The sequence below is a fragment of the Balearica regulorum genome, chromosome 27 (assembly GCF_011004875.1).
Source record: "Balearica regulorum gibbericeps isolate bBalReg1 chromosome 27, bBalReg1.pri, whole genome shotgun sequence".
In the NCBI taxonomy this organism is placed as follows: domain Eukaryota; kingdom Metazoa; phylum Chordata; class Aves; order Gruiformes; family Gruidae; genus Balearica; species Balearica regulorum.
This window is the reverse complement of record NC_046210.1, coordinates 5,727,417-5,744,412: the sequence shown is the minus strand read 5'-3', so window position 1 is coordinate 5,744,412 and position 16,996 is coordinate 5,727,417. Positions and strand designations below refer to the sequence as shown.

Genomic DNA, 16,996 nt, shown 5'->3' with positions numbered 1-16,996 from the left:
GGTTATAACCTCAACCAATTTGAATGCTTCGTTAATCTCATGAGGTTTGTAGGACGCATCTATAGCATGGTCAGAAGTGTGCAATCATAGCACAGATAGGCATACCAGATGCAGTCTCTTAGTTAGCTCAGGCAAAAAAAGAAAAACAATAAAGAATAAAGTTGCAGTGGCACAGACATCAGTGTATATCTCTACTCAGTAGAAATGCCTCTTCTTGCTTCTTCATCAACCTTAGAGGTATCCAATGTAGTTAATTTAACTTGTGTGATAGGAGTATACCTCTGAGTACCGTAGAGAGCTTGCTTCATCTTGGAATCTCAACAGCAAAGGAGTTACAAGGTAAAGGACTTTAGAGAATCTGCTTGCCACACATGGGCTGCTTGTAGAGTAAAGCAGCTTAGAGATTAGTAACATGGTGCTCTCCCGAATCCTTTGCGTTTGAGTAGGCCACTGCCTTTGTGGGAGTTGCAAATCAAATGCAGAACTTGCTAGACCTAAGCTATACACATCTCAACCTAAAACTGAGTTCCATCTCTGCTCTCACACCTTATGATAGCCACCTAATATAGCTTTGAAGATATTGGTCTCTTCTGTGCCGTACAATCAAACTATGTTTTAACCATGTAGATCCACAGAGCTGGAATTACAATGCAGATGGCACCTCCTGAGTGCCAGCCACAATTTTCTCACACACTCTTGCAGCAGGAGCAATGCATATTAACTAAACTAGCCTCAAAGGGAGAACCTGGGACCTTCAGACAACCAAGTTCTTCTCTGGCCTCTGTTTTCCTTCTATTCTAAATGGAAAGCTCTAGTCCTGTTTCACTTTGAACACACTGCTTAGACATGGCTCTGCATAACACAAATGTATTTTTATAATCCCTTCTTTCTCCATTCTACTTTTTTTTTCCACTTCTCTAGAAACATGCTAGAATGTAACAGCTGCAGTGTTACATGACAAATTTTTACATTTGCCTATCATTCCAAACAGTGGGAAAAACATCCTCCTTCCAATTATTATTTGTTTTTAAAGAAAACCTGTAGTTCATTTTAAATGAAGAAAAAACCCACCACAAAGGCAACACCAAACTGAAAATCTTACCATATTTATCGGCCTGCATGATTGCAGATGGTTGCAAGCTACGTTTCAGAAATTATATTCCACCTGCTATCAAGTTCTTAAGCATACATGTTTTCTTCTGAAGAAGCCATATAAAGACCCCCTAAATAAATAATAACACCACACCCGAGATTCTCAAGCTAGTTCAGAACACACATGACTCCCCAACAGAGTTTACTGCTTGTCTGAAAGACAGAAAGATTAGCCCCATTGAATGTAGCCCGGGAGACTGGACTGTTCAGTTAAACTCCTAAGTACTTGTACTTACTGCTGTGAAAATGTCTGGAGGATGACAGACTAGACAATGAATTCCTCTGTGCATAGACATGTACAGCATAACTTTGTTATTATATTTGCATTACATGTGTTGATTAAGATGTAGTACACAGGATTACTCCTCACTCTTCAAACCTTGTTTAACTGGGTAAAGTGGTGGAATAGAAATAACTGTACAGAAGAGGGACTCATTTGCTAGATGCTGCAGTACTGATTAGTGGTAGAACAAGAAAAAGATTTAGCTTTGAGTTTAGCTACTATTAACCACATTGTTCACTAAACCATGCCACCTCCAGACGGCAGTGCAGATTTGTAATAGTGTCTTTCCTCTGTGTCCTAAATCTGATTTAGTGACTGCCTTTAAAACCAAGTGAAACAGCTCTACTGGGCTCTATCCCTTATTTCTCTCATCTACCTTATTACTGGCTCTACTGAACTCCAGATTTCACTTGCAATTTTGAGACATACACACTCACAAAACAAAAGGGAAGAACTGACACTCAACAAGAAACTGCCAGACCGAACCTAGAGGATGCTTCCACGCAAACAGAATGCCTACGGGCAGAATGCCCGCTGGTGGTAGCAGGGGAGTTACAAATAAAAGTTCTAGGCTTAGAGCAAATTAGGAAAGCTTAGGACTCGTTGACCACACGGATGACTTGTGCTGCACATTTTACACACAGATGTTAAAAAAAATAACCCTGTTCTTTCTAATATTTTTAATTCCATTGCATTTTACATCAGCAGATCTCAGATCCCCACCAAAACCATCAGAATCTTCATTTTGCATGAGAATGGACAGCTTGCTCAAGATGACAAATTCAGTTAGTGGTAGGAACTACCCCCTTCATTGTCTTAACTCACAGGCTCATATACTGCCTTACGTCATGCTGCTTCTCCATCAGTAAGGCAAGTTTCAGAAAATTCAGGCTTCAGATTGGAAAGTTCCCAAATGCAGGCTCATACCAAACATCAACACAGCCAAAAATAAGCTAGAAATTTCATAGAAAAGGTCAAGATGGCATATCTAGGACTTTGCTTCTAGTCAGGAAACTGCCCGCCACACAAACAACCCAGTTTGCTGGAATTTCCAACTTTGGCCACAACCACAACTTTTAAGTAAAAAATTAAAAGGGAAAACCATGAGGTAAAGGGAGTGGAAGAACCCCATCAAAGTTCCAAAATTATTTAGATTAACTCTGTGATGAAAAAAATGAAGGAAATAATTGTAGATCTTTATTCAAACCAGCTTGACCATTCTGAATGTCAAAACAAATTCTCAATTCTGTGACAAATAATGCTTATTAAAATGTAGATAGAACATGCCAGACACATACAGACATAAAAACTGAATCCACAATCAATCCACCTCAGCATCAGCTCTCCACCGGCCCTTTGTACCAGCTGCTTCAGGGAAAAGAAACTGACTATAGGATAATGGGGGGGGGGGGGAAGGGTACTTCTTGACTTTTCCTTATTTACTGCTCTCCCTCTAGAGCTCTTGGTTGTGTACTTTTGAAACACCTCTGTATATTCTTATTTTCCCTTTTTGAACCTTGCTGAACCCCAGATCTTAAATGACACTTTGAGTCAGTCAGTTCCACAGGCTAGTTTTCTAAGCCTCCACAAATACAATTTTTAATGTGCCAGTTCACGATTTAACAAACTGCTGCTCTCCCCTATTTATGTTATTTACCTAGAAACTGGCAAGCAGAACCTAGACCTGGATCTGGAACCAAGTAATACATGAAGCTGCTGTTCTACATAAAATTGCTCACAATCCCCAAACCAGCAGTTTTAATCCTACCTGATATGTTGCATTTCTGCCCTTACCCCTTCCTTGCTCTCCACATTTCTACAAAACTACTGTTATTTTGTTCAAGAATATTACTGAAGCTGCCAGGTTGCTCAAATCTTTATCTGTCTCAGTAATCCAGTTGGATCATATCCCCAGTGAATAGAAAATGTTCCAGATGCATACATAGAATATTTGGTCACAATGAAAATGATACACAGAGAACTTAATTTTAAAAATAAACATCATCAATTTTGTCAAGGTAAGCCCAGATGGACAAAAGCTAACCAACTCTGAGGCTGGCTTTTTTGTAAAGAATCACGAAGCGCGGACATCCCAGTATGGCACAGAACTATCAAGAAAGACCCTCAGCCACCTCAAAGCACAAACAATTCGGGGTTGCTTTTGTGGGAAGATTCATTTCCTACCTGTCAATGATCACAGGGTCAGATGGAGTCTCATTTCTGTTACCGCAACTTTTCTTCTCACAGCACCGACTAGAAAGAGGAAGAAAACCAAAATTAAAGAATTACCGTGACAGTTGATAGCAAAGCAACTAGCTAAAAGTCTTGTCTGTAAACCTTCAGGACTCAATATATGCCTAGAAGAGTGACTGAGAAAATTCTGGCTAGGCTGTCCGGAAGGGAGAAGAACCAAGGGAATTGGGTGACAAGTCCTGGTTGATTCCAAGTGGAGTTTGGCACTTGGCTCCCCATAGTCTTGTTTGAAATTCCCAGCCAAAAAATGAACAGCAATATGGTCACACTTTAGAGTAAGGCGCTATTTATACAGGCTTAATAAATGATTAACAGATGTCATAATGACATTACAGGCATGAGTATCATGTGTTATGTATGGTTAAAAGTCCACCAAAAGAAGGTGTTAGAACTGACTATAAGCAACCTAATGATTTCTTATATTCTAATAACTGATTTGTTGATTATTAAATATCTAGTAACCCCTAAGTTTCATACATCCACAGAAAACTTCAACATGATAGTAGCACCAATGAAAAAACAGAAACTGAACATACTTTAATCTTTCTAATGATCCAAAGAGGTATTTTTCAGGTTGGCATTTCATCTGTAAACCCCTTTCCAATTGTTTCAGTGACGATAAACCCTTAAGATTAAGCATGCATTTATATACACTTTATACTGTGTGGCTGCCAGCACGATTGTATAGAAATTAGAACTCTCTGATGAGCTTACAACACAAAATAAATATATTTACCTGACTCGGTGAGAAAACGCAAGATAATACTGTTGCACTGAGGAGAGTGCAGTAAGGTACGTATTACAGAATGATATCAGCGTTATGTCCACATCTATGCGTGTGTGCATGCACACATACGCAAAGACAACTGCATGTGTGTGTGTGTACACACGCATGAATGTGTACATATATACACAGATATAGCAGGATATGATACAGAAGAATACAACCTACAGTCAGCAACTATTTGATGTTCTTCACTCCCAGTGAATTAAACTTTCTTTAGGAAAGAAGAGGAGAACCACTGCATTTCCTTTTCCCATTTTTAATAATAATAGAAACCAAACAAACAAGAAAAAAAAATCCAGACAGGTGATTATTTGATTTCCAGTTATATACTTATTGACATGGGGGATGGTCCCTGCATATACACCAGCTGAGTACCAAAATTTTAAGAGATTTTTAAAACAGTCCTTGCTCTGGAATTCTCAATTTTAAAAATCTGTAGCAGCAAAGAAGTCTCTTAGAAGATTTAAGCTGTCTTGATGCTCAGATAGTTTCCAACCAAACATAACATGGGAGGGGGAAGATGGAGGCATTAAGTAGACTGTATCAGAAGTCCCACACGTCTCATAAGTCACCAGATCAGATTCTGCCTTAAGTTACACAAATGCCTTTCCAAAATATGTTTTTCACATTCTGCTGAGATCGTTCAAATTTACATGTATGGAATCAAGAAATTGTTTTGGGTTTTGTACAGTGATATAATAGGTGCTGAATACATTTGCAAAATTCTCAAGTTAGTCTGAATCCCACAGTTTTCCAACTGGAGAGCAATTCCAAGCAGAGGAATTTAAAAAAAAAAAAAAGCTTGAATTCACTGAAGGCAGTACAAAATAAGAGTAGCTTTTTCTCCTGGAATGCCTAAAATTAAATTATAAATACCTAAAATAAACAATTAGACAAAAAATCTCTTTCAAATATGAAAAATTTCAAATGCATGCATTTTCTCCTTAAGTTACAGTGTGTGCCAGGAACTTCCCGTTTGCAAATTGAAATTGCCCAGCAAGATGAGATACAACTAGCAGATCTATTCGAATAGCAGCTCTAACTGTTTCAACATTTCTACATTCCCTTTGCCTCAAACCTGCACTTATTCATCGATGCTATTCCTTTTAAAATAAAAGGATACACTAAATATTTAAAAATCCCTGGGGCAGACCCTCTAGCTGCTGTAAATTGTCATAGCTCCATCGACTTCACTGAAGCTATGGTAATTCACAATAGCTAAGAATATCTCTACTCCCTCCTTCTCCCAACTTTGTTTTAAGTGCATCTTTTATGCATTTCACTGCCTAATGACTGTTTATAAAGAATTGCATATTTTTGTACTAAAAGCCAAGATGTGAGATATTTTCTAAAGAAAATAAATAAATCCCCAAAAAAGCAGAAAACCTTCACTCGGAAGAATCTAAGTTTGGCATGTACTTCTGACACGTCCAATATAACTGCAGTGGAAATAACACCGGGAATAAATGCCTTGGTAGTTTACATGCCACTATAATAAAACAGCAAAAGGAACTCAATTTTTAAAATATTTTTATAGTGTTTTGTTGTTAATTTTTTTTTTTTTACATCTAGCTGAAACAGCAGTCATTTCCTCTCTTTGCAATAATACTAAATGAGATATCCTTTAGTTGTGTAACTTAAGCGGATGGTCATCAAAATATTTCTGATTGCACTACACCACAGTAACATTCAAGCAGAATATATTAGCACTAGCAGTACCTCTAACTGCATCTCATCAGCTTATATACTCTTCCCAGAGAGGTTGCCATTTCTTGGCATAGTAAATGTTTTAGAATGAATTTATGCAAGATTGGAATACAACGTGGCTGGGTTCTGAAATAAGTGCATTTTGTTTTATTTTAGTTTGCACAATTATGGAGTTAGGAACTTGACATTTGTAAAACGTAAAATTTTTCTGTCCGAAACTGTGGCTTACAGCTAAAGTTCTGAAAATATTTTACAAATATCTACATTCTTATCACACTCGGGTAACTCTAACTCAGTTAGAGTGCTAGATTTTTTTCCCCCTTTCACCATAATACTTTTTGAGCCCAAACATATATGAAAAAAATGTCTTGATTAGGTAACACACTCACTCACCTCCAGTGAATGAGTAGTTCGCACGTAAATCAGAGTGCTTTTAAAGATTAAGGACGTTTCAGCACAGCATTTTAGCAAAAGTACCTCTGAAATCTTTAAATCCCTGTTTCCAAGTATTTCATCACAGTATCCAAGCACTGACATTTCCACTGGGTTTGTTTTACAATTGCTGTCTGTAACAGAATTGACTTGTTCCGATTTAAGGCAATGGCAAAAATCCCAAACTCTGGTGGTCCGGGATCAAGCCTATAATATTCTCTTAAAGCAAATCATTGGCATGACTTCACCAGTATTTACATTTCCGCTACAATGTTGTACTAGGAACAAACCTTTAGAGATGCTCATTTGCTTAAAATAAGAATATCAAGACTTCTATTTTCTACACCTTTTCGTATTATACTTTCCCTTCTAAGTAGGTCTACATGGGAAAATAATTGTTTATATTATGAACGGTCCTGAAAAAAACTAAGGACAAACACAGAAACCAAAAAGCTGCTACAGACACCACCAGATCTATGAACTGAATACTCCCGAAGGCTTATGTCAAAGGCAAACTTACACCCATTCCCTCCTCGCACTTGACTAAAATGGTTTTAAAATTCAGCCCTCAACTTCCCTCCCCTCACCCTCCCCACCAAGGGAAAAAAAAAAAAAAAATCTGTCTCTAATTTCAAACTCAAATAAGCTCACAGCATGGTGGCCTTTGTTTTGTTTTCTTCTCCCCAACTCCTCCCTGCAATTGCATAACAAAAGTGTCTAAATTCACACCATCTGGCCGATAAAGACACAGGCCCCAGTGGCCGCCTGGCCCAGCTGATTAGAGCTCCTGTCTAGTCTGAGCCTTGTGGCGAAAGTCACAGCTGTGGGGCTTGCTTGCACTCAATACAACTCTGTTATTAGCCAGCTGTAGGCCCTGAGACTACTTCTGTTCAAATTATAATACCTTTTAACCCTCTGAGCATTGAGGGCATAGAGGGTTGCTGGCAGCAGCATAACAACTAGTTTCCTCTGAGTCGATAATTGGAAGAAAAAGAAGAGAAAAAAGTTATTCCAGGAGAGGAGACTGTTTACCTTGATTTCCAACCACTGGGGGGAAAGACTGTGTATTTAAGATAGACCCACCTAATAGGAACAGTTCCCATTAGGCCATAATAACCCAAATGAAAAATTTCAAATCTGCAAATAAATAAATAGAACCTCTCACTGAAAGCACTAATTATTGAGAGTTGAGAGTTTAACTTTCAATTGGTATGACAGATTGTTGTAGCCGTATCAATATTTATACAACTTTCCTGCTAAGCATGCATCTGTCACTGTCTGAGTGGAAGATGCGGAGTTTTGGATGCATTTGTCTCTACTCACCAAGAATATCTGCGTGTATGATTACACACAAAAAATACCCCAGAAAAGCCTACCTTCAATGAGCGAGGATTGGAAGAAGAGGAGCTGAAAGACAGGCAGACCCTTCTTTTTAAAAACAGTAGGCATCAATTTGGACAGCAGAATGGGTACAGCGCATTAAATTTTTATATACTGTTACTAATGCAAACTAAGCTAGGGGCTTTAAAAATTGATGCTGCCACTTAAGCAGCACACAACGAGGAAGATTTGATTATTGTACTTAAAAGAAATAAAATAAAATGTCAAGTTTAACTAGAGTTGGATCCATTCCCTTGGCATTATTCAAAGTGATATGTGTAATGCCTTTTCAGAATACGCAGCATCCAGTTCAGAGATACTTTAGGAAAACACGACATTTAAAATCAAATGTCTTCATTGGGTTACAGAGGATTTTTGATTTCGTTCACTAATCTGTGTTTTACATGGAAAGGACGTCCCCGAGTTGTAATTTTTCCTTGGCTAAGCTATCAAGCAGGAGAGTTCTGTATAATCAGAATAATGGCTTACATTTTAGAAACCAAACATGGAATGTGTTTATAGGCATCAGTGGAGGCCAGGTATATAAAAGCTGAATAGTGTGTTTGATACTATAAAGGCATGGGGAGGAAATGGGGGAAAAAGCCAAATTAATTTTATTTTAAACAAGTACATTTGGATGGGAAGGTGCTGGTGTTTGCTGAAATATTTTAACTTCTAAAATACTGCACTCTATACAAGAAGAGTGGAGAAGGATGAAGTATGCTGTTATTTTGTTATCACAAACCAGGACCCAACTGCACAGCAGTTCGGTATGCTCGCCTAGTTATAGCAAAGACTTTCAACAATACAGATAGTAAATATATTTAAATATGTATGTAAGTTCTAGATGTGCCAGAAAGTAACATATATACCTTTGGTCTTTGCTACTACATCTACAGGTCCTTGTAAAGCACACCGTATGCATCTCTCACACATGATATACACTGCGTTTGTGCATACATATGTGAATGTTCATCAAAAGTAACATGCTCATTTTCTTAATTAATGAGAGCAAAGCACAACAGATAAACACTATACTTTTTACATGTAATAAGAATCAAGTAGATGTAATGGAATAGTTGACATAATTGCTAAGTACTGAAACTGAGAATTTCCCTTGACAAGAAGTCTGTCCAAATAAGCTGCTCTTACTACTATGTTAACTTAAAAGGCTACTTAAAAAAAAAAAAAGAAAAAAAAATCAAGTAGGAAACTGCAACATTAAAAGAAGCAACATTCAGTCCAACAGCTTAACCCCCTCCCACTAATACAATAAATCAAACTGTGTTTAATAAAGGTCAAGATAGGTTTTGCCTTTCATTTTATGAAAGAACATTCTATGCACAATTTAGCACATTTTAATATAAGAACATTGACTGTTTGCATTGTTATATGTATTGAAAAAAATTTAATTACATGAGAACAGGGAAAGTAATAAGTTACCATGGAAGCATGATGTACATACATAAGGTACATGTAACTTCAGACTTATACAAGTGTTATTAAAAACATCCTCAACTCATTTAACTCTCTAATTTATAACTTTACATGCTAAAAATAGCGTGTTTTTTTATTAAAAGGTGGAAGTCCCCTAAATATTGCTTACATGGTATAGAAAAGAAGGATTTATGTTTTGGTTTGAGGGGGTTCTTTTTTGCTTGGGGTAGAACTAAGCAAAATTAAAGAACATTAATTATGATAATTTAATTAAGAAAATTAAAATATTTTACCACAGAAAATTACGTGAAGAATGCCTTTGAGTTTCCAGGTAAAAATCTGTATGTTAAACTGCTCATCCTCAAAAAGTGACCAGGAATTTTGTAAGAAAGAAGCATAGGAAAAGTCTCGATTTAAACAATACATACAAAGGCCTAGTTTAAACAAAAATAGCGCAGCTCAGACTGGGGACTTGGGGTTGCTAAATCTCTTGCAGTAAAAAAAAAAAAAAAAAACCCCACACAACCAAAAACCCCAAAATATCTGTATTGAACCCAAATCAAACATTATCCACATGTAAAAAGAAAGTCTTCCTACACAAAGAATCTCCCTGACTCAAAGACAAAACAAACAAACAAAAAAATATCAAACTCTTCCTACCTACAACTTCATCAGAAAGGCCATTTTGGCATCTATGGAAACAAACTTAACAAATGATAGGCCATTAATAAAGTCATCTTACCTGCACATGACTTCATGGGTAAGCAAAACTCTGCACATTTCAGGATTCTTGTTCTGTCCTTCGTAAGTTATGGGCTACAAAAATTAACAAAAGGGGTAAGCCAGTTGTGTCAGGGGGTTACTTATTTGTCATAATATTCAGATCTGAGGTGAAGGCTTTTTACTGTTGCTCACCATTGCTTGCAAATAAGTACCTTTCCCCAAAGCCTTTATGAGCAGGGAAAGCAGCTTATACATAAATATTGAAAAAATTGGATAAAAACCTATAATCCATAGAGGGGAAAAAAGAGACTTAAGAGCATTTTCAATTGCCCTCAAAAATAAGGCCTGCAATACAAATGAACAAGAGACAAAAATGAACCAGAGAAGAAAAACATGCAGGGCAATGTTAAGAAAAAAGGAAGGATAAGGCAGGACAGGATAGCATGGCACATATTAGCTATGCTCACCTGCTTAGTGACTGAATCAATGAGTCTAACATACAGATCCTGTTCGGTCCTGACACCTAGAGTGAGGGAGAAGAGTAATAAATAATGCTGTTACATGCATCTTTCCCTGAACATCAGAACAAAAACATTTAGTTTCATCTAGTGCCTTACCAAACACGCTCAGAAAGACCATTTAGTTTTGTTCCCTCTAGGGTGTTTCCCAAGCCCTTCCACACCAGATAACCTTCAGAGCCCATCTCTACGCTAAAGTGGCATCATGCAAGGGAATTTCTATGTATTTTAGAAATCACAGTGACAGCACCTACAAACCTTGCCTCGCTGTACAACCTACAGAAGGTGACTGGAAAGGGGACTCACCATTGCTATAAAGGAGCTGGAGTTTGTAATGCGTGCCGTTGTTCGTCTTTTCATTGCCTTGCTCCTGAAAGAGAGAATTACAAAAAAAAAAATCTTCCAGAACTTACACTTGGCACATTTAAAATGCAAAAGCTGATAATCATGATGGAAGTGACAACAAAGTTCATTAAAATTCTGAGAGGTGAATCCACTGATTGGGGTATATTAACCTTCCGAATGACCCAGGACAAACTACAAAATACTGCTGACATCTTTTCCTGTAGGAGTTCAAGAACTTTTTTACTCTCTTGTTTGCTATTATGCTCTCAATGATTTCAAGGCAATACACTGAGATGAATTTGTACACTTCAAGTCAGTTAATATAAAGCAGATTGATAGTGGGAAAGCTCAGTGGGTTTTGTTTGTAATGTGTTCATTATTTTGCAATAGTGTTATTTTAAGTCTTTATTGGTATTACCTGAAGGTTGTGTTACAGGGATGTTTCTTACATGCTTTTTTAGTGTAATTTCCTAGAAGATAATTTTTATGAGCATCCTTCATAATTTAAAAACCTTGTCCATGACTAAGAAAATAATTGTAAAAACAATGTGAACTCATAGATTTAAATGCAAATACTTTTCAAATCCTGCCAGTGACTTTGGAGTCTTAAGAAATACATATAATGAAGCTCAACAGATAATATGACATATTATAGGGTACTAATAAAACTTGGCAGATCTGGTAAGTACCACAAAAAAAAAAAAAGTATTTGTCCCCCCTGAATTTTTTTATTCTATTTTTAGTGGGTGTATGAAATTCCCATCGTGTTCCCAATACAGCAGAGGTTTGCAAGCCTTTTTAACTACAGCAGCACACAGAGGGCAACAGCTCTACCAAAGCACCTGAACCCTTGACCAAGAGCTGGCTGTATTTTGTTAGGGACAACAGGTATTAAAAGTTAGCAGCTCAATGGGGGAAAAGATCAAATTTGGAGAGGAAAAGAAGAAGAAGAAAGATAACAAGCCTTACTTTATCATTTCTACAAAGTCCACAAAAAGCTGTCCCTCTCTATTTCCACGGGCTGCCCCTGTCTGTCGTAGAGAGCCAGAACAAAGTGAAAGAAATTGGATTTCCTCAAGTTGGAAGGTGGCTGCTTTTCAAAGTGAGCTCTGGACAAAGCTACTCCGCTGTGGAGGAAACATACGGGATAGGGTGTGGGGGGAGAGACAAAGACATTACCAGGTTGTGCAGTAGTAGCGGCAAAACAACAACGGAAAAGGCAGAACACATTCAGAGAAAAGCCGGGAATCATCCACCTTGTGCGGGTGCCACACGAGGTTACGAAGAGTCACTTGTCGTCGCCTTTCCCCTGCGGGCACGCACAGCGGCTCCGCTCTCAAGGCGGGACGACTGGGAGGGCTGGAAGCGGCTGCGGCCGAACACGGGGCCGGGCCGGGGGCAGGGGTGATGCCGAAATTTGAAGCTGTCATTGTAACGCTCGTTTCGGCTTCGCCCCGCTATCTTTATAGTTATGCTCTGAGGGCAAGAATAATTTACAGACCCTGAACGTTAAGAGATCGGTTATTGCTAAATGCAGTAAGCGTTTTACTTCCTCCTCTACCTATTTTTCTTCTTGCCTGTCACACTCATTTCTGGAATGCAACGTGCAGAGTGGGAAGTAGATGCAATATATCAGAGGGTCTGGAAGGGCTATCTGTACATCCCAGCATCGCTCACTCTTCCTGTACAGGAAGACAAACGACCTTAAAACATTTTCTACAAGCAGACTGTCAACTTGAGGGCATCTACATTTTAGGTAAAAGATAACTAGCTTCTAGCAGAGCATCCACTTTCCTCAGCAGCGAAGTTTGTCAATGTAGTCTCTAGTCACTGATCTATTTGAACCGATGCCTGCATCTTCAATTTCTGATTTAAATTGAAAGAATTTAGACTAAAGTTAATTAGCTCTTGCCCAAATCTTGTCTCTGACTGCAGAAAATGCAGTGACATTTCCAACACACTTCCCGGCTTGGAACAATTCAAACGCTTTTGCCTATCCACAATATCCCTAACTGCAGCTACATTTCTTAATGAAGTTAGTTGTAGTTCTCTCTCCCTAATGCCGATTGCTATCTACTGCAGAGAAAATAGGTGCATGTGAGCACCTCCGTAGTATTTAATAGACAGATTAAGTCTATCTGCCAGACAAGTTGGGAGTCAAACCAGCTTCGGTTTTCAGTCCCCAAAATAACTCCAGTGCATTGGCCAAAGTATTTGAGTCTTTTGGAGAACTACAGATGTTTCCCTGTGTTTTTCATTGCCAAATAGGTACAGTGTGAACTCACCACATCCGCCACAACTGCACCTAGTTTGGAACTTCCTCTCATTCTGCATGTAAGAACTCGGATTTCTTGGTTTGTTATGCATCTCTGAAAAAAAAAAAAACCCGGCGGTGCCACCACCCAGCACCATGCGACTGCATGTCCACGTCTCCCGCGAATTACAGGCTTCTTAGGAGCCATTTCCTTTTACTTTCAGTTTCCCCATGAATAAACCTCTTCCCCCCCCCCCCCCCCCCCAATCGTATTTATTAAACAGTCTATCGACATTCATAAAACTCTGATAACTCCTCCCATAGTGCTTGAAAACCCTTGCTCACAGATCAGGCCGTAGGTGGGGGCATAGATACACTTATTTCTATAACATCCCAGTTTCATTTGTAGTCCCATCTACTGCTACATGCCCTTCACCTTGTCTCTACATTAAATAAAACCCAACATTCCCTGAACCAATTTAGCCTTCCCCAACACTACTCCTTTTTCCTTTCTTTCTAAGGTATCCAGAGAACAAGGAGGAAAAAAAATAGTTTACCTAAAAGGGTTTTTCATCATCTTATCCCTAATGGGAAGAGACTGGAATAACAGTGCTGTGCCGACTGGGAAGAGAAAATAAAAGGGGGGAAGATAACCTGCCCCAAAAAGTAAAACGCAAACAGACAAGCCCCCAGTTCGGTGTGTTCACTAGCATTGCAGATCAGCAGAGATCTTTCGTACACGCAAGGTGCTACAGGCAAGCAGGCGTGCGATTTGCAGGTGGGCTAAGCAGAAGCCGGCAGGCTCTGGGCTCCGCGCAGCCTGCGCGCCCACGGGGCTCCACGCTGCTGCCGCGGCACTGCCAAACTGCCGGCACCTCTTCCCGTTCTGCAAACTCCCCTTCTCACTCGAAACCTTGCTTTGCTCGCTGCTTGCCTGTTTTAGTCAGCTAGCAGCCTTGAATCCATGGGTTAAGGTTTCACCAATGCCTGCGGTAGCTACAGAGCCACTAGAATTAAGTAAAACAAGATGGGCGGGGGGGGGGGAGAAATCTACATTTAAGTTAATTCTGACTTGGTCCACTCCTATTCGGCTGTCGGACCCAGAAAGCGGGAAGGAGTAGTCTGTATCGCTGGGTACAACCAGTACACCTCCCTTCTGCAGAAAAAGAAGGAATGATCTGATCTCTCTGTCATCCGATCCCCACACTGGATTTTAGAACTCTTGATGCTCTCCATTTTTGGAGCACTTCTCCCTAGCTCTAGCTGTACTACCTTGAATTTTCGCTGACTAGAAGAGACTAGGAGGGGGACAGAAAGGGAGAAAATACATTTAATATCAAATGCAAACAACAACAGGGAGTGAAGAAAAGGCTTGTTTAGAAAAAAAAAAAAGAGGCGGGGGGGAGGGAAGTGGGGGAGAAATAGTCACGGTTACCTTTGTGCTGCTACGTTTGCATCCACAACCCCAACGTTTCTGACCCAGGACCTGACGGAATCCATTTCAGAACCTAGAGATTTATCTTTCAGAATTGGTCCTCTTCCTAAAGTATCTTGAATCCCAAACATTTAAAAAGTCTATTCCAACTAGCAACAGTTTCCTTTTGGGGGATAAGGGAGGAGAAAAAAAAAATGCACCCTTTGAAATTGACACACACAAATCCCAGGAAATAGAGAAGTTCAGCTTTAAAACCAACTTCTTCTGCTTTTTAAATGCTACGTGTTTTTAATGCCGTCAAATAGGGAAAAAAAGTTTTTCCTCTTGCAAAGTAAAAGTTACGCTGATTCAGTCTTGCCTGGTATCATCATCCTTCAAACGCAGGAGAGGAAACTGCATCCAGAAACTGATCGCTGTTAACAAGGATCACCTGTTTCTCACACACAGGGAGAAGGATTGATTGCTGCCTAATCCACGAAAAAAAAAAAAAAAAAGCGGGATAAATTGTAAAAGAAAGGAAGAAATGGAGCTAAAGAGAGCCTGATGATACACTACGCCTGGGAAGAGACGATCCTTCCCAAACCGGTCACCATGAATGGGTTACAGCAATGGGAGCAGACATACCGGGAAGGGGGCGGAGCCTGTTCCAAATAAGGGCGTTACATTTGCATAGCCTCTTGCGATTGGAGGGCAGCGGGCAATGCTGCAGCCGCTCTGCACTCGCCTCAGCTCCCGGCTCCGAACAGTCACCCCGGGGCGGGGGGCGGCGAAGCTGGAGGTGGCCGACTGCTGGCGGGGAGAAAGTACGGACCGGCGTCCGGCGGCGCGCTAACCCCGCTGCCGCGGCAGCCCGGCCGAGCTGACTTTGAGTTTAATGCCATAGCCTGTCAGCCCCACGCCAGACGGTCCTGCCACTTAACAACTGAACTGTGCTAAAAGCAGCGATCTCTACAAATCTGTTCCATACTATAATAATAAAGCAATCGCACAGGTAGTTGGCTGGTGTGCTTTCAGGCGCGATATTTGAAAAAAAAAAGAAAAAAAAAAGTGGTCGGAGGGAACGAACTGGGTCGCGGTCACAATGCCTGCGGGGGCTTTGACCGCCTGCACGAAGAGCGAGTGAGAGAGACTGCAACGCACACAGAAGACCCTAAAGTTCTCACTCTAGGCGAGCTGTCAAGTCTAGTCTTCCAACTTTTTACAACATCCTATGTAGGCAAAATTTCCCATTAAAGGAAGTTGGAGTTCTCCCCAGCCCAGCCTGCTGTGACCCAGGACGATACCTGCGTCTGCGTTTATTTTTTTTAAAACCACTGCCTTGGTGATATTTTCCTCCTGGCCCTTTTGTATTCTGATCTGTGTAGAGATCTGCGTCTGAAATCTATATAACACCAACGCGAAAACAGATTTCAAGACAATGAATGCAAATCTGTGCTCAGAGACCATCTGCCAGATGAGGGAATCAGATGTTCGGTAGTTAAAGGGACAGCGCAAGGATTTCCTTGACTCATTATGTGCAGCTCCTCTCTTTAACCTGCTCTATTATTGTTTTTAACGGGATAGAAATATAATCTCCATTTCAGAATAAATCCTAACTCCTTCCATCCACGTTCAGCTGTTATTTCAAAAAGCCACCTATTAAATGCTAGATTATTTTCATGGAGTTTCATACAGTTCTCTCCAAAAAATTCGCAAATTAAAATCTTCCCATAAAACTTTGATAAAAATGTATCCCTAATTCAAGCACGATTGAGGGCAAAGCCAGGACTCCGAATTATTCTGTCTACAGAAGTGACAGACATGGAATTGCATGAACTAATACATCTCGCACCATCTTTGTTCAAGGAAATTCACCATGCTAACCCACCTCCCCAAATTGATAAATACGCAGTAAGTGATTTTGCCAGGTTAGCAAAAGGCGAGGCTGGCGTTATTTTAACGGTAAAGAAAAGCAACAGCAGTTTGATGGCGTTATAGAGCAGAGGCCAACCTTTCATGATATGATCTTAGTATCTGAGATGCAATTTCTCAATCTAAAAAAACCAAAACCAAACAACAGTCCAACCAAATAGGGTAAGATACTTAAAAAAAAAAAGTGAGAAAACAAGAACATACGTTGTAAACGTACAGGCGATGGTAAGGCATATTACAGTGATTATTTTTTTTCTCCCTTTCGCAATAGGCGTGGGTACATTTCCTCGAATAAATCCCCCTCTTTGTACTAAGATAGTTTTTGGCAATGCCACTCTGACCGTTTCTGCATTTATTCTTAAACCTGGGGCAGGGACGG

General features: G+C 39.7%; 1 protein-coding gene across 3 annotated transcripts in view; it reads right to left on the bottom strand.

Moving 5' to 3' along the window:
• EBF2 (EBF transcription factor 2) overlaps positions 1-12,268 on the bottom strand; it is a 138,153-nt gene extending 125,885 nt beyond the window's left edge. The window contains exons 1-5 of one of the 3 annotated variants that reach the window (XM_075736657.1): positions 12,197-12,268; positions 10,979-11,042; positions 10,622-10,677; positions 10,174-10,247; positions 3,620-3,688 (exon numbers count right to left, since the gene is read on the bottom strand). In XM_075736657.1, coding sequence (XP_075592772.1) covers positions 3,620-3,688; positions 10,174-10,247; positions 10,622-10,677; positions 10,979-11,042; positions 12,197-12,247 — 314 coding nt within the window. In that variant the 5' untranslated portion in view covers positions 12,248-12,268. The remainder of the gene's footprint in view (positions 1-3,619; positions 3,689-10,173; positions 10,248-10,621; positions 10,678-10,978; positions 11,043-12,196) is intronic. The other 2 variants (XM_075736660.1, XM_075736659.1) reach the window with 2 other exon arrangements.
• Between the last annotated feature and the right edge of the window lie 4,728 nt (positions 12,269-16,996).